The 21,302-nt window shown below is 32.0% G+C and overlaps 1 protein-coding gene across 1 annotated transcript; it reads right to left on the minus strand.

Annotated features, from left to right (window-relative positions):
- Positions 1–3,935: 3,935 nt before the first annotated feature.
- LOC146934635 (pectinesterase-like) lies at positions 3,936–7,008 on the minus strand. Its single transcript, XM_085706544.1, has 2 exons — positions 5,979–7,008; positions 3,936–4,977 (listed from the first exon to the last, which is right to left on the minus strand). Exons 1-2 carry the CDS (start codon positions 6,910–6,912, stop codon positions 4,286–4,288), a joined length of 1,626 nt encoding a protein of 541 aa, XP_085562670.1. The 5' UTR covers positions 6,913–7,008; the 3' UTR covers positions 3,936–4,285.
- Positions 7,009–21,302: the final 14,294 nt, after the last annotated feature.

Consider the following 21,302-nt stretch of genomic DNA (forward strand, 5'->3'; position numbering starts at 1 on the left):
AATTGTATATATGTATAAAAGTCTTCTGTTTCCACTTGCATATACATTGGATGTTTTTTATATTGCACTATAGGTCCCACTAATTAATCAACAAATATTCTTAAAAAAATGAAGGGAAATGTTAACTTGTGCCCTTAAGGTACAAGTTAATGATTCAAAATAGAAATATTCTATTATAATTAATGCATTTGACTTTAACTTTTTTACTTTTCAATAATTGAATGCACAAAATTTAACAAAATGTTTCCATTTTTGGGTTGCTTAACATGTGCCCTAAGGACACAAGTTAACATGACCCAGAAATGAATTATCATATGGAAAATATGTTCATGCTTATATTGTCCTTTTCTCCCCTTTTTTTATGTTAATCTATACATTCAATTAATTATCTTCTTTTTTTTTTTGATGGGCAATTAATTATCTTCTTAAACAAAAGAAACAGAGCTTTTTTTTTTTTACAAGAAAGAAATAATGAATTGAAATGGACCCGCTTAATTATGATTTCCATAATTATTTTTTACTAATATGAACAAAACATATTTAATTTGATCTAATTTTTCCGTTTGAAGGAAGACATGCGTTAATTGGTGGGAAGACATGCGTTAATTTAAAGTTGCATGGAATAATGAATGGTTATATTGATATATGAATCCCCCACATGTAAGACTAAAGGATATGTTAACGTAGAATAAAATATAAATGTCATTTCCTAATCCAGTACTTGACAGTTAATTAACATGATTCCCCTAAAAAAGGTTAAATAACATGATTATTGACTAATTAAGGACTAGTGAGAAAGCAACCTCACATGGTTTAATTGGCTATATTAGTGCATATAACACAATTAGACAATGGTACTTTTGTTGATGTTAACATTCTAATTGTAATTTGTGATAGATACATTAACCAATAAACAGGAGTCAGAAGACTCTAATTGATTTGGATTAATTTGATGTGAAACTACAGCTCATGCTAATTAAGTCAAATGTCATTTTCTTTATGGATTGTTTTTTCTAATTGATTTGGATTAATTTCTGGTCACTATTTATCAGCCGCCAGCAGCAAGTTGTTACTAGCAGCATGCATCTCCTTTTCTGATAATTATGTTTAATTAGTACGATAATTAATGATGGTTATTGAAAAGCAAAGGAAAATGAAGGCAATTAATAAAGCGTAATTTGAACTTGAAAGCTTGGTTTACAAACTGATCCACCTATCATTTCAATAGAATTTTTTATTCATTTCAATATATTCTTTCTTTTCTAAAAGCGGTGTCTAAATTTTTTTTATACATATAATCATACAACCAAATTACCTCATGATATCACTTACTTTTTAAGTTGGTAATCTTTTAAAACATCTCAAAAAGTTTTGAAAAGACAATATAACACAAATTAAATTATAACTATCTCACATCTATTTTCTAGTTTTACGATTTAACATTGCTCTTGCTAAGGATTGTATGGTAGATTTTGCAAACGATGCGGCATGATCAAGACCTAATGTGTTTAGTGCTTATAGGTAAAACATGGATGATTAGGGCTTGCTCAGACTTGGCTATAGAGAAATTCTAATATGGTCAGAAGACCAAACAAATAGTGTTTGGTCACACACACATAAACAAATATTTTTTTAATGATGAAAAGAAAATTGATAAAAAAAAATAATTAAATATTTTAAAGATAATATCTTTATGTGAGTGTGTCCAAATATTATTTATTTGGTCATGTGGCCATGGAAGAATAACTCCTTGGCTATATATAGGGGGTAAGAAAGTTAGGTATTTTCATACACTCTATGTAAGTTTTACGATGTGAGTACTTTATAATAATCCATGTGTGTGGCTTAATTAGAAGTAGTTAGAATAAAATTCAAAAGTTTTAATGATTCTATGATTACATAAAACTTTTCGTGTAAACGGTGGTGACAGATTCAAGATTTTTGAATAGTGGGGGCATCACATATAAAATTGTCCTCCACAATTTTTTTATATTATACTAATTTTGAATAATTTTCACATAAAAAATATATTTCTCTATATAAATAATTAAACAATCATTTAATTGATCATCTCCCACTCGATTTCGCATTCAATTCTTGATAATATTCATATTATCAAGAAAGAATTTGAGATAATATGATGATAAGTGTGAGACAAGAGAGAAATAATTTGTGATAAGTGTGAGTCATATAGTCAAAATGTCAACTATTAATACATTATATTACTAAAAAAAAATGTTTCTAAAGATTTTGTGCAGACACATGCCCACACACATAATAACATGCATCCGCCCCTGCATGTAAACGATGCATATAAATGAATCTTTATCATACGTGTAAAAGCAATCAATGTTACTTTCAGTATTCTTTTCTCTTTAAAATTTGTAATAATGTACTCCCTCCGTTTCAAAATGAGTGTCGTTTTAGGTGTTTACACACATATTAAGAAATGCAATGATTAAAAGAAAGAGAATGGTTATTTTACCAAATTATCCTTATTAACTATTGGTTAGTTTTAAAAGTAATACTTTTGAAGTAGTGTGCAGAGTATTAATTGGAGGGTACAATTGAAAAGAAAAAGTTATTATTGCATTGGAAACTGAAAGTGACATTCATTTTGAAACAAATTTTTTTGGCTAAAGCGACACTCATTTTGAAACGGATGGAGTATAAGACTTGACTTTAGTTAGCACATAAAGGTAATAATAAAAAATGTAACACTTCAATTTCTGATGTATTGAATGCAAAATTTTCTATAAAATTTTTCTATTTAAAGTCTTTAAAAAGTATTTTTAAGACACTCGTTACTATTTCTCTAAAAAGAAAATACTTAGATATGTATTTCTTATGAGTTTTTTTGTCTCGTCTTGTACCGTGCATCCAGCAATATGTGTCTGCGAATGATCTTTTGTATGGTCAAAAGATCAAATCTATAGTACTTAGACACACAATGTCAACAATTAAAAAAATTATTATTTTTTGTATTTTTGTGTGTATGCCTATGCATTATAGATTTGGTTGTGACGAAATAAGACTAACTCGTTCTCCATGATAAAAACAAAGGTTGTAGATATGGATTTTTTTATTTTATTTTTGAAATCATTTCTGTATATTTTACAACTTTTGTTCCTAAATAAACATCGCAGTCGTCCACGTGCATACTATTCCCATAACTTTCTTATTCGATATTTTTTAAGTTTGAATTTAAATTGGCTTTAAATTTCAAATTCAAGATAAAAATATGGATTATCCAACCAAAATTAGCCGGTCCATGAGTACCTCTTTTTTTTGGACAAAAATAAAACAATATTCATTCATTCAAATTGATAGAATACATCAAATACAATACAAATATCGCAAAAAACGTAAATGGTGAATATGCGAACAAACTCACATGCACCCAAGTTAAGAGCATACAAAGACAAAATGCCTACGAATAATATGATAAAATCTAAATCACTGAAATACCCTGCTTTCGGATCTGCAACGTTGACGCCCAAACCATTGCTTGAATATTTGTATTTGACTGATGTCAATCTTTCAACATGAACTAAACGAACACCGCGACAAGACGCAAAATCAAACGTCAGACAAAACGACGAACAACACAACGCCGCACTTAGACGACGAAATCACAAAAAACACAAAGAAAAATTTAATATATGTGAAAACCACTTATTTAGATTGAAAGAAAGAGAAAAAACGATGTAGATGGGTGATTATATGTCAAAAAATGACCTAAAATCATCCCTCCTGGATGAATGAAGGAAAAAGAAAATTTAGGGAGAAATTGAAGTTTCTCATTAAAAAACTAGGGCCGGCTATATGTAATCGCATGGATCGGTCATAGATATTACCTGAAAGGTTCATTCGCAAGAGTCTCTTCGCTGCTCACAAACTCAAGTGCTAATTGTTCAACGTCAAAAGCAGCCATATATAATCAAGTGAGAAAATAAAATCTTTTATACATGTATAATACGTACATATACAATTATGTAATCAAATTAACGTGTCACCTAGACCCAAAAAAAAAAAAAAATAAATAATGGACAGACAAAGTACAACGTAACATCTTGTGTAACCTTTGTACAAGGCAAACACCCAACAAATACTACATGACAATAATTTCCCCATCTTCAATTGTCACCACCACGCTTTCACCATCCTCTTTTTTTTATACAAAACAACCAAAGTCATCATCATTTCAAGTCTTCCCACTGAATCATCAACCACTTTTATTTCTTTCACTATACTTTGATCAATTCAACCAGAAATTAATCAATATTCACAAACCTGCATCAAACGGCACACCACTCCCTGAAATCCAAGAATCAGCAGCCAAAAAATTACCAACAGAAAATTTAACAGCCTCAGAAGGATTAGTAATAACATGAAAACCAGGCCAATTAACTCTTCCACCAGTATTAGCACCACCACCAACATTCATATATTCACCATAATAAAGTGTACTCAATGCAAAACCACCCATCCATGGAGCCCAACCTTGTGAATTTATCAAACCATCAAGATTACTTTTCATTACAACCGTTCTTGAATATTTCTGCCATGGTCTACCAAGATATGTTTTAACTGAATTCTGAACCGGTTTCAAATCATTTGCTGCGGTTATACGGCAGTTATGTATTACAATTCCTGTGTTTTCATTTGGATCTGTTCTTCCTTGTGCTGTTACGGTGTTCTGTTGGTTGCTCATTGGTTTTCTAACGAAGATGTTGCAGTTTTGAAGGACAGTAACTGCGTTGCCGAAGATGAAATCAATAGTTCCGTAGATGTTGCAGTCGCGGTAGAATTGGCGGTTGGCGTAAGCATATAAGGTGTCTTGGTAGCCTTTGAAGGCACAACGGTAGAAAACAGAGTGATCGGCGCCGGAACGGAGAGCTACTGCTTGGTGTTTTTGGGGTCCTGCCGTATTCTCAAAGGTCATGTCCTTAGCTATGAAACCATCTCCCATAACAGCTGCAATAATTATTTTATTTCATAGTTAGAACTTTAGATTTAATTCATACAGTATATTTATGTAAAGAATTTTTTGCACTATGGATCAATCATAATTGCCTGAACATTTAATAGTATGTGGTCATAATTACTTTATTAAAGGCATGCAAATGATTGATTGTGAACGATACTCATATGTGAAGTAAAACAATAATGAACAATTGAAAACTTTTTACATTAATTGACCGGTTCATGGAGATTAAACTCCAGAACTTTAGTGAATATTGTTAAAAAGGTTTTATTAATATATATCATTTGACAAACAAAAAATAAAGTCAACGTCAATACATAGAAATGAGATATTTTCACTTTTATTATACAGTAAAAACATCTCAATCACAATGTTTTCTGAGACTGATGTAAAAGGTCTAATTGTTGGTCGTATGGATTAGACTTTATATCAGTTTTATAATTGTTATGATGTCTTCGCTATATTTTTGTTTTTTTTTTTGAGAGAATATTTTTGTTTTTGTTTTCAACATGTTTTAATTAAAAAAAATTGAACAAAAAATACCTTTTGAGAGAAAGTAGAAAAGTAACTAAAAACAAATGTTAAATAAAGTAGGGACAAAAAAAAAAGAGATTACTTAGTTTGAAAATATTATCTGTTTTCAAAGATAAAAGATATTTAAAAAATTTGTACTTTATTGTTAATCTGTTGATAGCCATATGACAAGTAGTTACTCAATATATAATATAATGTTTGATCCTTAACACAAGTTGTACATAAATAAGTACTGCATGTCTCTATCTTAATGGGGCCAAAGTGATATATTTTCTAGTGTTCACTTAATTCAAACTGTTTTTATATTACTACTATTGTTACGTACTATTCCATTGATCATATGATTTCTCCCATGCATATAGAAAACAACTGTGATATTTATTTACATAATAATTTATAGTATATAACTATATATAGATATATGAATAGATTAGTGATTAAGGATTGATTAACTTACCAAAAGTAGCTGAACGAAAAGTAGTAGAACCATCTATAGCATTATGATTACCAGTAACAATAGTGGAGTCCATTCCATCTCCAAATATCATTAAATTCTTCACTGTCTTCTTGATATCAACATTCTCTCTATAAACACCTGATTTCACATGAATGACAACTCTTCCTTTCCCACTAAGCTTAGCAGCTGCAACAACACCCTCTGAGATGGTCTTATAGTTTCCACTTCCATCTTGTGCAACAACAATATCAGCTCTTGGTGCTGGCCCTGACCCTGGTGTTGCCTGAAGCAGCTTTCTATCTGACCCTGAAAGCCAGTATGGAAATTTATCTGATAACAACCTTCTCCCTCCATTTTGTTTAGTACTTGATGATGTGGATGAGGATGATGGTGATGAAGTTAGAGTGTTGCTAATGGACAAAGAATTGCTAAGCAATTTAGTGAAGTTGCTTAACATGGATGGGAAGTAGTTTAAGTGAGATGGAAGGTTGAAATCAATGAAACCATTTTGACAAGTTTGATGATTGGTAATGGAAGCACTTTGCCAAGTTAATTTATCATTTAGGTTGTTTGAGTTTATTGAGCGTTTGAGTTGATAAATTGTATCCTCATAAAGCTCTAAACAATCTTCCCATGCTGATTTGGCACGCTTGTCTTTGAAATTATTTAATTCCATGGTTGATACAAGTTTGTGTGCTTCAATGGCTTGGTCCATGGTGACCTTAAGAGCCATATCATGGAAAGAAGAAGAATCTAGGGTAGACAGTGTGTTGGTGGTGGTGGTTCCAATGTAATGGTTACACACATGAGGGTATGGGGTTTGATTGCATGATAACTCTTTGCCATGCACAAACAAGAGAGAAAAAAGGAGAAAGTATGCAATGCAAGAGTTGAATATGAGTTTATTCATATTAGGATATGCAATATTGTGCATGGTATCGAATTTTTTTTTAATGGCTAAATATATTTGGAAGAGCTAGGTATATAGGAATGGATGAGTGGATTATCTTAGAAATATTTGCTTATGAATGAAATTTAAGTGCAAAGGAATGGTGCTATATATAGGTCAAGAGATTTGGCTTAGGTAGGCCATACAGGTATACTAATTTGTGGGTTTCGAAGCTTAGGATATAATTAAGGGAATAGTCATATTATTATATGGAAGGTTTTACTTACATTTCCTAAAGTTCTTGGTGGTGTTATTCGATGGGTCATGCACCAAGTTTACGTGAAAAATACTACTCCAATGCTAGCGTTCACTTACATAAATTAAAATGAATCAAAGATAAAGAAAATAAAATCTTATAAGTTATATTTGTATTGGTATTTTTAGAGAAAAATAAATGGAAAGGATTGTTTTCTAGAACAAATTTAGTTGATCCGTGTCAAAGCTAAACCACTAATTTTTGCAAGGTTTTTTCTTTTAAAGAATTTTCCACGTGAGTAAATCTATAAAGTGGAGTTAAAATCAGTTTGTAAATAATACTTTTGAATTTACTCATTAAAATTGGATAAATTATCAAAATTATTCAAAGAAAATCTATGCCCTACCTTTTCTTTTTGCAACTTAGTGCCTCTTATTTTTCTGCCACGTAAAATACACTTTTTCTTTTCGAAAATTTCGTACCACGTAAGGTTTCAAAAGGTAGGAAGTGACGGATTCAATAAATCAATTTTAATAATGGCCTTTGCGTTGTTCTTTCTATTTAACATATCACTTTTAGAGACATTAATCAACTAAATTAATAACAATTGGATTGGATAATGGCATAATGTTAGACACAGTTGGCTCCCACTTTCGTTGATTTCGATTGTACGTATAGTTTCTTCCACTAATCTTCTCTCTCAAAACGGACAAGATTTACTTTATTTCAAACTAAGCTATTATTCCCTAAACCTTCCAAGTTACCCACCTATATTCCCTAAACCTTTGGTTATTTCCGGTAACTAGCTCTTTATAAGTCATGGTACTTATGTTCCTTTGGAAATATAGTAGGTACACGTCGTATCCAATAGTAATTTGTCGATATTTTATCTTTTTTTTTTGTTGCAAATAAATTAAAATTAAGGAGGAAAATTTATTTACTAAAGTTGTTATATAATTGAGGCCATTATTCTACAAAACAATCAAAACGAAAAAAGAAAGAAAAAAACCAAGTCATCTTGCACTGATTAATTAGCTACACCATATGTAGCTTAAATTTGCAGCTCAACCACATTATAGTCCTCCTAACACACATGATATCACTCGTGAAGCTTTAGGGTTTTGATTATGATTCAATTTTGCTTTTTTCATCTAAACTAAAACCTAAACCAGTGATTATATTAGGTGAGCGTCCCATAGCTACATGGTCATGGACGCACTAACACACTCCTTACTCCCCAATAAGGCAATTACAGGTATGGTTGTTGGTGTGCAGTGTACTTGATCATATACATGTATACATTTGGTATACTACTATGACACCACGTGTCCCCCAAGGGGTCTGCTCTTATCAAAAATTTTATTGAGGCAGATATCAAACTGTTTTTTTTTTTTTGGTGGAATATATCAAACTGTTTTAAATTATTATATAAATAAATAAAAATACATAAAATAATATTGCAAACGTGTCTAGCAATTGTCCACAATTTCCTACATATATATCTACTAAATTTAACCCTCTTAGTATTTATATTCATTTTTAATTTGTTTTGCTTCTGGGTCATTCGTTTAATTGATGATAATATTATGGTATTGCATTATTGATGATTATAATAAATGTTCATTTTCCTTAAAAAAAATCATTTGTTCAAACAAAAAAAAGTTCATATAGTCTTAGTCAGGACAAAGACAACTCCAACTACCATGGGGAAGGGGGGAATGAAAAGTTTTGAACCGATTAAAGTGGCAGACTTCCCCACCAATAAGATTAGGAGGAATCTTGCCCACAAATTTTATTTTTAATATTTGTTTGACTTGATAAAATTTCGATTATATATTTACTAAAAAAAAAAATCGATTATATAGTTAACTGGTTTTAAAATATTTTTTTTTAAGGAATAGTTTTAAAATAGGGTAAATACAGACTTTGGTCCCTTAACTTATTTTTGCGTTTCATTTTGGTCTCTTAACTTTAAAATGTCTCAATTTGGTCCCATAAGTATCTCTCCGTTAACCAAAGTGGTCCCTTCCGTTAGTTTTTTTTCAAAAAACGTTAACTTTGGCAAGGTAAGCTTCCAGGTGGCACATTGGAAGATATTAGCGTCGGCCTAGCCGAGGCTACACATTGGAAGACCTGCAATTCTGCACTTTCTCAACCACAACCACCACCTTTCATATCCAAATTCATCTCCAACCACCCATGTCTCACCATGCTCCAAAACCACTGCACCACCATCAACCACTTCCACCAAATCTACCCTCACATCATCAAAACTGGCCTTACTCTCAACCCAATTGCTTCCACACGTGCCCTCACCTTCTGTGCCTCACCATCTAGCAACATTAACTATGCCTACAAACTGTTTGTCAGAATGGCAAACCCAAATCTTTATTCTTGGAACACAATTATCAGAGCTTTTTCTAGATCCTCAACACCACAATTTGCTATATCACTTTTTGTTGACATGTTGTATTCTCAAATTCAACCTCTGACTTACCCTTATGTTTTCAAAGCTTATGCTCAATTGGGTCATGCCCATTATGGAGCTCAGCTTCATGGTAGAGTTGTGAAATTAGGTCTTCAAAAGGATCAATTTATTTGTAATACTATTATTTATATGTATGCTAATAGTGGATTAATGAGTGAAGCTAGAAGAGTTTTTGATGGAAAAAAAATTGGAACTTTATGATCATGATGTTGTAGCCTCGGTTGGAGATGAATTTGGATATGGAAGGTGGTGGTTGTGGTTGAGAAAGTGCATAATTGCAAGTCTTCCAATGTGTAGCCTCGGCTAGGCCGACGCTAATATCTTCCAATGTGTAGCCTGGAAGCTTACCTTGCCAAAGTTAACGTTTTTTGAAAAAAAAAAACTAACGGAAGGGACCACTTTGGTAAACGGAGAGATACTTATGGGACTAAATTGATACAGTTTAAAGTTAAGGGACCAAAATGAAACGCAAAAATAAGTTAAGGGACCAAAGTCTGTATTTACCCTTTTAAAATATGTATACCAAATGGGGCATATATCTGCCTCAATAAAAATGAGGACATATATCTTTTCAGCGTGTTTTGTCCTCACTTGCACACTTACCAGGAAACTTTCGGGTAGGTCACCCATCCAAAGACTACTCCAAGTCAAGCACGCTTAACTGTGGAGTTCTTATGGAATGGGATACCAAAAGCAAGATGCATCTTCTTTTTGGTAGCCCATTCCATAAGAACTCCACAGTTAAGCGTGCTTGACTTGGAGTAGTCTTTGGATGGGTGACCTACCGGAAAGTTTTTCGGTAAGCGTGCAAGTGAGGACAAAACACACTGAAAAGACTCATGTTGGTTTGTAGGGTCAATCAGCAATGCTTAACGTCGTCTAGGATGTTACATTCAGTAGCGGAGCTAGGAATTGCATGTAGTGGGGGCAATATTCTACGTATGTAATATGAAAAATTTCCGTCAAAAAAAAAAATGTAATATGAAAAATATCATATTTAAGGGTATACATATACATCATAATATTCTCTACAAATATCTAAATTATGAAAATAAATGAATTTCGCTTCGCTAACACTTTTGAGAAATAAAATATAGTTATTATAATTGTAAATGATAGAAAAATATTTTATTTTCTAAGAAAAATAACTCATTAAACTATTAAATTAAATATAAGTGTACCGGTACACTCAAATTCTTTCTAACATGAGTGTACCATAGAAATTGCCTTTATAAAAATGAAGAATAACAATTATTTCTAACACTATCATGTTATATATTGATTGTTGAAATAAATTAAAATTGCCATTATAAATGTATTACGATACAAAATATGCAATATAAATTTAAGTATATTCGTGTTCTTAAATAATAAATTGAATTAAACTTGCCATCAAGTTATAGTGAGCTGTGACAAAAATTAATGAGGTGAAATTTTTTTTTCTCATGTGTTGGACTGCCGGTAAGGAAACCGTTAAAATTTCAACTAATCAAAACTACCCCCAAAGTTCCCTTAAAAATAAAGCACCCTAAAGTAACTAGTATATATTATGGATTTCAAATAATTGTGCAGGCAGGAGCCCCCACAGTGATGTGAGTGGCTCCGCCCCTGGTTACATTGATGCACCTCAATAATAGATCGGATAAAAAAAGGGAAGGCTACAATCTAGTGGGATCATGTGTATCACCTTAATTTTTTAATGCTCACAATCTTTTCTCACTTCCATATTTTATATTCTCTCTCCTACTTTTCAAAGTCGCTCCGACTCTGGGAAATTATACCCTATATCCCGACATATGTACTTTCACCCCTATACATTTTCATAAATTCCATTTTTACCCTTTTTCTATTTAACATTTTACCCATTAATTTTTCACTTTCACTTTCAAATTTTTCAATCCCAATTCACTATGAGTTCACCCCCACATGATATTCTTCCATATATGCATTTTGGATTTTTATATTTAATATATAAAACGTTTCCGTAAAATTTTCGGAATACTCGTGTGCCTTTCCGAAATATTTCCAGAATACTCATGTTAAGGTTTCCGAAACATATACCAGAATGCTTATTCTATGCTTTCTGAAATAGTAAACCGGAAAATTATAGAGAAATGATATTTTGACAACCACTTTTTGACAACTTTTGGACAACTTTCTCTCTCATACTCACATGATGTTGTTATCCTCTCTCTTCCTTTTTCTCTCTCCATTGTTTTGGACCAATAAGAAGTGAGAAAAACAAGGTTGTCAACAAAGTTGTAATCAAATGGATGTCAAAATATCATTACTCAAATTATATATAGCAGTGTTCCGGTGTTGGCTATTTTTTATTCTTTTTTAAAAACTGAAACTTTTGTGTTGTTTAAGGACACGGGGGAGAAATAACTTTGTTGTTCAAACACGCACAAATCACTTCCTTTTCTTGTTGAGTTAATTAGTCTATATCAGCATATTATGTGTTGTTCTTCAAATACGTACAATGCACATTTTTGTTGAAGTTCAAACGAAGGGGGTGCGCAAACAGTGAAAGCCCCACAATCCAATAACACACCTTGAGGAAAAACACCTGAAGGCTTAAAACAGAGACATCAATGAAACCTTAGAACACCTGAAGGCTTAAAACAGAGACATCAATGAAACCTTAGAAGAAAATCAAAGTTTGAGTATAAAAAAAAAAGACTAAGAACGTAAAAAAAAAAAGATGTGGCTGAACCGGAATTCTTCACAAAACGATTCTGGGAAGAATACACCGGAACAGTTTGCACGCGTTTTCCAGATATCTACCGGAACAATTTTCGGATTCCTAACCCACTAACCCAAAAACCTTGTAAACCCTAGCAAACCTCAATCAATGATTCCAGTAAACAATTAAGAGAACAAAGAGAGGAAATAACACAGAAACGATGAAGAGAACATATGAAAGGAGGCTTACTGTTTGTTGGAAGTAGAAGTAAAAGTAGAAGAATTTATTTATTTATTTTCCAAAAAAAGGGTTGAAAGCGTACAAAGTGTATGCGGGGGTGAAAAGTGAAAGGGTAATTGTGTTTTGTTTTATTTTATATAAAGGGTATATTGGATAGTTTGTGTCAAATGTTGGGGTGAAGGTATAAAAGTAGGGGTATAAGGTATAACGTCCCCGACTCTGTTGGGCGGATATATTAGGTTGACTAGGGATGAACTAGGGGTCGAGTAAGAATAACTCAAGGTTAAAAGGGAAGGCTACTATTTAGTGATCCGGCTCACGCGAATTGACTTTCACGATAAAATATTTTTAATAGGTGATTTTTAAATAATAAGATATATTATAAAACAATTTTATTTTATAACATAATGAAAAAAAATTAATATAATTTACGAATCTATCCATCGGAAATGGGATAATAAACAAGTTGAATCGTTTTTATGTTTAGAGTAGCTTTGGTTTGATTGTAAATGGGATTAGATTATCATGATCCATCCAATTCCTTTTAAAAAATATATTGAATTCTTTAGTTTGTTATCCTAAAGTTTTGGTCATTCTCCCTTTTTTTAAAGGGATTCTCCCTGTTAAAAACTTAATAATAATAATAATAATAATAATAATAATAATAATAATAATAATAATAATAATAATAATAATAATAATAATAATAATAATAATAATAATAATAATAATAATAATAATAATAATAATAAGGAGGAGGAGGAGGGGGGCGGTTGAAAGAGGGAGGAACGTATTGTTCGGCATGGTGATGGTCTCTGAGTAGGATTAGAGAATGGATTGGTGAGGGTGTAGGGAGTTGGTTTGAAAATAACACTCGGAGGGTGATTGGTGATGGAAAGGGTACTTCATTTTGGTATGATATTTGGGTGGGGGAAGTACCGTTGAAACTAAAATTTCCCACTCTTTGTGTTGTTTATTAACAAGGAGTGTTCGGTGGAGGAGATGGTGAGGGTGCTGGGGGCGAATGGTGGGTGGGAGAGCCTGTGTCGTAGTCGTTTACTAGCTTGGGAGGAGGAGAGTGTGAGAGAGTGTTCTGTGTTGTTACATAACATTGTTTTGCAGGATAATGTCAATGATGCTTGGCGGTGGCTCTTAGACCCTTCCAATGGTTATTCGGTGCGGGGAGTGTATCGCTTTCTCACTGATTCCGGCGAGTTAGTGGATAGGTCTCTAGTCGATGACATTTGGCATCAGCATATTCCTTCAAAGGTGTCTTTGTTCATGCCGCTTTCTTCGCGATAGACTCCCCACCAAGGCTAATTTGGTGAGGCGGCATGTTCTTCATCATGACAGGGCGGTTTGTATGTCAGGATGTGGGAATTTGGAAACAACAGCATATTTGTTTTCGGCTTGTGACATCTTTAGCTCTCTTTGGTCTCATGCCTGGCTCTGGTTGGGTATTTCTTTGGTATCCTCAGGTGATCTTCGTCAACATTTCATTCAGTTTACTAATATGGCGGGTTTGCCTAGGTCAACTCATTTGTACTTCAGAATCATTTGGTTTGTCTCTGTTTGGGTCCTTTGGAAGGAAAGGAATGACCGTATTTTCAAAAATATGATTTCTAATACTTCAACTCTATTGGCAAAGGTTAAAGTAAACTCTTTCTTATGGTTTAAATCAAAACAGGGATTATTTAGCTACAGTTACCATGATTGATGGAATCATCCCCTTCTTTGTATGGGCATCCATTTGTAATTTTATTTCTCTGTTTTGTTGTTTTGGTGATGCTTTTCTTTGTTTGCACCTTGTTCTTGTAAATACTTTTGGATGGTTTGCCTTTTGCACGCCTTGTGCGAGGTAAATCTCAGTTGTTAATAGCATATATCATTTTAGTTTGTTCAAAAAAATAATAAAATAAAAAAGACGGACTTCCATCATTTTTAATAAAATCCCTAAAAAATCATTTTTAGTAAAAATACCACATGTTTCCTTTTAATAAACTTTTTTGAAGTTCATATTAAATGCCCTTTACGTTTTACTTTTTCTCAAGCTACGTTTTCGATAGGAAAATTGAGCTACTCTCATGCAAGGAATAGTCGGTTGTCATATCGGGACATCTAATCAGGGACGGATTCAGAAAAATCTTATAGTGAAGGTCATGTGTATATATGTTTCTAACAATAAATATATTATATATAGCATTTAGTCACTATTATAAGTAAAAATAAATATTTTAAATTCATTCAATAAATTACGTTTGTGGGCTATATTATACACCATGTACATTATGTATTCAATAAATATAAAAAATACATTTTGCTTATAATAGTGATCGAATGGTGTATGAAATATTTTTGTTAGCTTCTTTTTACATATATTCTTATATATTTAGCATGATGGAATTATCATATATAGTTGTTACAATTAAAATATTACATATGACTATGCTAGTTTCTTTCAAAAATAATAATAATAATATAACTATGCTAGATGATCTAATTAATCAAAATTTGGCATTTGGGTAAACAAAATTAAAAAATTGGTAACCTATCAAATTTCAGACCATATGGGCATTATTAGCATCGTACATATGCACCACTGGATTGGAAACTTCATATTATACACCTATTTATTAGGATTGTGCTGATGTTCTTCTAAATAGGTCAAGGCTTTAATGTATCTTTCTTCGTATAACTTACCATGCTGAACTTGTATTAGCAATAACCTAATTGGTACAGAACTTATATTAGCAATAACCTAATTAGCACAATAAAACAATTCGCAGAGTTGGAGCAAACCTTAATCCTACGTGAAAAGTACTCCTTATATCAAATTTTGCAACCAACATGATAATTGATAAGCAGGGGAGGAGGGACGGGGGGCCTTTAGAGGCCATGGTCCCCCCATATTTTCAATAATTTTTTTTATATACCACAACTACTTACATTAAAATGTTTAGTAAAATATATATTAGGTTATGGTCCCAATTAATCTGATTAAAATGTTTTTTTTTACCAAAAAAAAATTGTAAAGTTTTTTACTATGTTATTAGATTAATTGGCAACTAATATCATTAGTTTTTGTACTTAATTAATACTATTTAAAATTATTTTACATTTCGTAAAATATATTGATATGGTCATCTCTATGACATATTTTAAATGGAATGACCACAATGATATAACTTTGTAGAATAAAAGGCTATTTTAAAACCAAAACAAAAGAGCAAATTAAAACATAAAATAAAAATAATAGATAAAAATACAATTTAATTCTTAATGCATTATCTCTTCTATTGTGACAAAAATCTCATGTCTTTCACACTCGTAGACAAGTTTTTCTATTTAGTCAATTGTCATTTTTTTCAACCCTCGGGTAATGGGATCATTATGATCTGGAGTTCGACCGAGAGGTAAGTAAAGTCGGTTTTTTATATACTTTTTGTATTTGAATAATTATTTTTAATCAAATTATATTCCTTATACTCAGTCTCCTAACTTTAAATTTCTGGCTCCGTCCCTGTTGATAAGTATGCACTTTTATAAAGTGGAAAACAAAACAATTTTGTTGTTATGCATTCTCAACCATTCAATTTTAAATGCTACATATCATTTTAATTAATTCGCTTATATATATGACACACCCGTCAGATCAAATTATTGTCATTGTCCTTGCGTATGGTAGCCAAGTTCTTACACAAAAGCAATAATATTTTTATTTATGCTTTTAGTTCTTTTTTTGGTGCAATTAATTATTTTTTTAGTTCTAATAGGCAATAATATTTTATTTTGAATCATTTTTAAGGGAAAGTGGCAGCACAACTGGTTCAAAACTTCAAATGAGAAAGCAAAGTATGATTAAGACTTACTAACAAAATTTCTGCATTGACTTCATATATGCTAAATCATCATTTATCATCATAATCCAAGCTTCCATACATAACCACAAATCCATAACCTTTTGTCGATATATGTCTGCTCTCTTTTTCTATAGTTTTGGCGTTACTCGTCTAGTATGCTTTGAAACACAGAATTCAATCGGTAGAGCACTTTATAGACCCAAGGTAAATTGCTCTATGAAGAAAAAAATACTAAATCAACGATTTGCTAGCTGAAATTGTTAGGGTCGTACATTTTACTCCTTTGAAATTTGTAAGACTATCTCCAATAGAGCACTCCATCTTGGATGCTTAAGTGGATCATGCATGTACACATTATCTATTTTATAATTTTCACTAATATTACTTAATAAGCATATAATCTCTTCAACCCAGCAACTGATAATTAATAACGCAATGTTATTAATAACGCAATGTTATTGTATTTCAACAAACTTTATTGATTTGTGTGTAATTTATTACGTATGACTCACAAAAATTAAAGAGAGATTGTGTGCTTACATATTCATTCATCTTTATAAGTACCAAACATTTTCTCTCCACAATGAGGGTACTTATTTATTCCGATTCTAAATAGGTGAAGCACCCAACATTGTGGATGCTCTAACTAGACAAAAATATATCTTTATTTCGTATGACGTCGGACAATTTTGATCACCGTGTTAACTCGTAAAGATTGGAGATTGGTTTAATAATAGATGATATAATTCAGTGATTAGTTTGCTATAATGAGTGATATAATTCAAAGACTAATTTACTAAAAAGTGATATAATGTAGAGAGTAAATGATATAGGTTTGGTACTAGTTTGAGAGTAAATTAGTTAGTTAGATACAAGTTAACAAAATGACCAAATTATTTTGCGTAATTCAAAATCAAAGTAATTTTGCCTATTCGTAAATTTTAGGAGGATAAATGCCTAGCCCTTACAAATTTTAGGGAAAAATTGGTGGTTCACTTACGAAAAAATATTAAGTATATGTTTGATTCTACCTTGGCAAAAAGTGGTTTTATAAAAAATATTCAAACCACATCTTCGGTTTCATGTATGATAATCAAAAGCAAACCACCACTAGTAAGTGTTCCTTTAGGAGCCTTTTGTACTGCATTGGTGTCTTCTGTATTAAGAGGGAGCTTTGTCGCAATGGTAATGTTATTGTCACGTGACTGAAAACCGCATCTTGTGTAAATAACATGGTAAGGCTGCATACAATACATCTAAATCGTAAGACCCGTTCTCGGAGCCTGTGTAGGAGGAAGCTTAAGTGCATTGGGTTGTCCTTAGTGTCTTCTGTATTCTTGGATGATTCATCCTGCTTGAAAGGTTTGTACATAACTTCCACAATGAGTTCTCCAGGTGACTTCTCATTCTCAGATCATTAGGTGCTGGCTAGTGTCTTGAGTAACTTAAGAGTAAGTACTTTTGGTTCATTTGTGTAAGCTCTTTCAATGGAATTACACTCATACCCATCTTCTCATTCTTCCCAATCTAATTAACCATAAGAGATTAGATTAATGTAACATGTTTGAAAATGTTATAAGAAACTGTTATGCAATGAAATATAAATTGCTTGATTAAGAATCTGAGATAATTTTATAAGGAAATATAATTTAAGGTAATAATTCAAATTCTTCGATGTAAGTTACACTGCTTGGATGATTATTTTTAGTTTATTTTAAAAGAAAAAAAAATTCAGATTGGTCCCTCAACTTTTCTAAATTTTTTTGAATTTGACGCAGAGGATTTAAAATTTCATTTTGGATCATTTACCCAAAAACTCTTGGGAAGTTATACCGCACCCCTACAATTATTCCTTTACCCTGAAAAATCATTAGAAATGTCAATTATATCATTTTATTGTTTAATTTTTTCCTTTCCGAAATTGAATTATTTTTGGAAATCTTAAGTAAACCTTTTTTGGTTGAAGGATAGCCAATTTCTCTGATATGGAAAATTTGGGAGAGGAGTTTTAGCCATGTTGAACCATGGCCAAACCGCAGGTTTCTTGAACATACTTACTGCACTAAAACAGAGTCCATAAACCAATTCCTTGTTAAGAAAACCGATTAGAGAAATGTAATTGAATGAAACAAAGCAGGTGAAAAGGGCAAAATTTGAAGAATTAGAAGCAACCCTCGTGCATATGTCATTGCCACAGAACCACGTGAGCCCATCTAATTCAAAACTTCATACCCACATGAAAAATCAAGTGGCTGTGTTTGGTAACATAAAAAAAGCTAGTTTATAGCTTGTTGGACTAGCTTATAAGCTTGTTTTGATAAAATGAGATGTGTTTGGTAAAAAACTTTTTTCACTAGCTTATAGCGTTTTTTAAGAAGCTAATTCAAATAGCTTTTAGCTTTTTATACTTTCTTCCATTTTTAACCTTATTTATTTTAAAAAATAAGTGACCACTAAACCCACGTTATCAAAGTAACTGCCACTTTTTTTTTCTTTTTTCTTTTTCGGTTTGCTTAACAGTCATGCACTTTCTTTTTTCCATTTATACATATAGACCCTCTTGCAATCTATTATTTTACATACTATTTATAATTTCAAATTAACCAATATAATTTGCAAAAAATTAAAAAGATATATTATATGAAAGTTCTTTTAAAAAAGATATATTATATCAAAGTTAAAAAGTTTAATTACACAAAAATCACAATTTAATTTAATACCACATTTACCATTTTAAAGATGAAATTAATTAAAATATTTCAAAATAAATATATTAATTAAAATTGTTTATAAACAAAAAAAATAAATAAAATAGATATGTACTTTTATGTCTTTTTATATCTATCAGCTACTTCAACAACCAATTTTACCAAACACATTAATTTTAATAAGCGATTTTTTCAGCTATAAGCTATCAGCTATCAGTCATCAGCTATAAGCTAGCTTTTCAGCTATCAGATAGCTTATAGCTTATTTTTACCAAACACACCCATACTCGATTGAAAAAATCTCCAAAATTACTCATTTTCATTTTCAATTGTAGAGTAAGATGGTAAACTGAACCACAGAGAAAAGTTTTCCGAAATTTTAGTGGGGTGAAATATGACTAAAATTCTGGAAATTATTTTTGTAGGGTGAAGTCAAATGCTAAAAGGTGTAAAATTGGAATTTTAGATGGTTTGTAAGGGAGAATGTATAAGTGTTGGGGTACCTGGTAAAATTTCGAATTCTGCTCTTCACCCAACATATTTTGCTCGCGCCCAACTGAACTTTCCAAAATGCCCCTGCGTGACTTAAGTCACGCTTTAACTCGCGTAGGTTATAGTGACTTAAGTCAAGCTCAAAAACAACAACATGAGTTAGCTTCTGAAGTGCACTGTATAATATCAGATTTTCCAATCTCAACATATTCTTTCTCTACACGTCTCAATTTCTAGCATCTTATCAACCGAAGATCACTGTATAATATTGGAATTTGCAATTGACCAAAGATCCCAAGAAATTTGCAAAAAAAAAATTTAAGCAAAAGATTATAGGGACATAAACCCATAATTATATTAAAAGAAAGATAAAAGTACAGAAGAAAAAAAAAAAGAGGGGGGACATAAACCGAAACCCTCCAAGAAACAGCAAAAAGAAAGACCAAAAGAGATAGAGCGAACTAAAAGCAAGAGGGACCATTATCCCTTAAAAACTAGTGAGGCGCTCTGTTGGAAGAACCAACCTTGAACCCTTTGCTAGCCTCAGTCACCAGCTTTGACTTTTTCTTTTTTCTTGGAACCACCAATTGAAATTGATGATCAGCCAAATCATCGATCTCTTCATTCTGAGACATATTAGCCCATGAATCACTTAAGAAATTCATAGCTTGTTGGGCTGTAGTAGGAGCACTGATAATCCCTAAAACTTGCATATCATGAATAACATTTGCATTAAAATTTGACAAGTTAGGGTCCGTCACCACTATGGACTTACCAAGATCTCTTAAAGGAAGTGAGTCTGCTGCCACTTCCTCGCACGACTCTTCAAGAAGGACAACATCTCTTATAGGCTCTGCTACCACTTTCTCGCACAACTCTTCAAGAAGGACAACATCGTTGAAAGGCGCAATAACCGTTGTCTCTTTAGACCTAATCATATCAGTAATCAGAGGATCCTCTTCTACAACTTCACTACATCCTCCAGTGTTGTTTGGAGTTGATTCTGTATGAAGTGTGAGAACTTCATCAACCTTTTCTACTTCAGAACTTGATGTATTAGGCTTGGCAACATACTGCATTTTGTGCTTGGGCACAGAAGCTGAAGCTTTTCGAGTCTGAAACTTACAATTCTTAACAGAATGTCCAAATATCTGACATGAGGGGAAAAGAATATTTGCAATTGACCAAGGGGAAAAGAAAAGGAAAGAACTATAATTTGTTTCGTAGTGTTGTACAAGATCAAGGGGAAAAGAATAAATATTTTTACCTGCTAGCAATCATCTCGAGTAATTTAAGCGAGAGATAAAAAGCCAAAATAATGCAATCGTAGATTGAAAATTGGCTTCATGACTTTCAGAAGCTAACTCTATTTTTCAGGCAGGAATATAACGTGTGTTAGTTAACTAACGCAGCGTGAGTTAACTCACGCAGCGTGAATTAAGTTGCGCAGATTTTAACACTTGCGTTAGTTAAGTACGTTAGTTGAGTAACGCATGAGTATTTTTGGTATTTCAGTTGGGCGCGAGCAAAATGTGTTGGGAGATTAGCTGTATTTTAATTTTTCCAAACTCTTACATTTGTAAAAATGGTCCAACATTCTAATGCTCCCATTATATCTTTCTTTCTTCACAACCTTCACATGTAGAATTCCAACTGGTTTTTCCATGTCAATAACAAATTAACCAAGTATAATTAGCCAATCTAA

The sequence above is a fragment of the Medicago sativa genome, chromosome 4 (assembly GCF_051527215.1).
Source record: "Medicago sativa cultivar Bolivia chromosome 4, Bolivia_mono, whole genome shotgun sequence".
In the NCBI taxonomy this organism is placed as follows: Eukaryota; Viridiplantae; Streptophyta; class Magnoliopsida; order Fabales; family Fabaceae; genus Medicago; species Medicago sativa.

Coding starts and splice junctions, on each gene's coding strand:
- LOC146934635 (XM_085706544.1), bottom strand. CDS start 6,912: ATGCACAATATTGCATATCCTAATATGAATAAACTCATATTCAACTCT. Junction 4,978..5,978: donor TTTTCGTTCAGCTACTTTTG/GTAAGTTAATCA, acceptor TAATTATTGCAG/CTGTTATGGGAGATGGTTTC.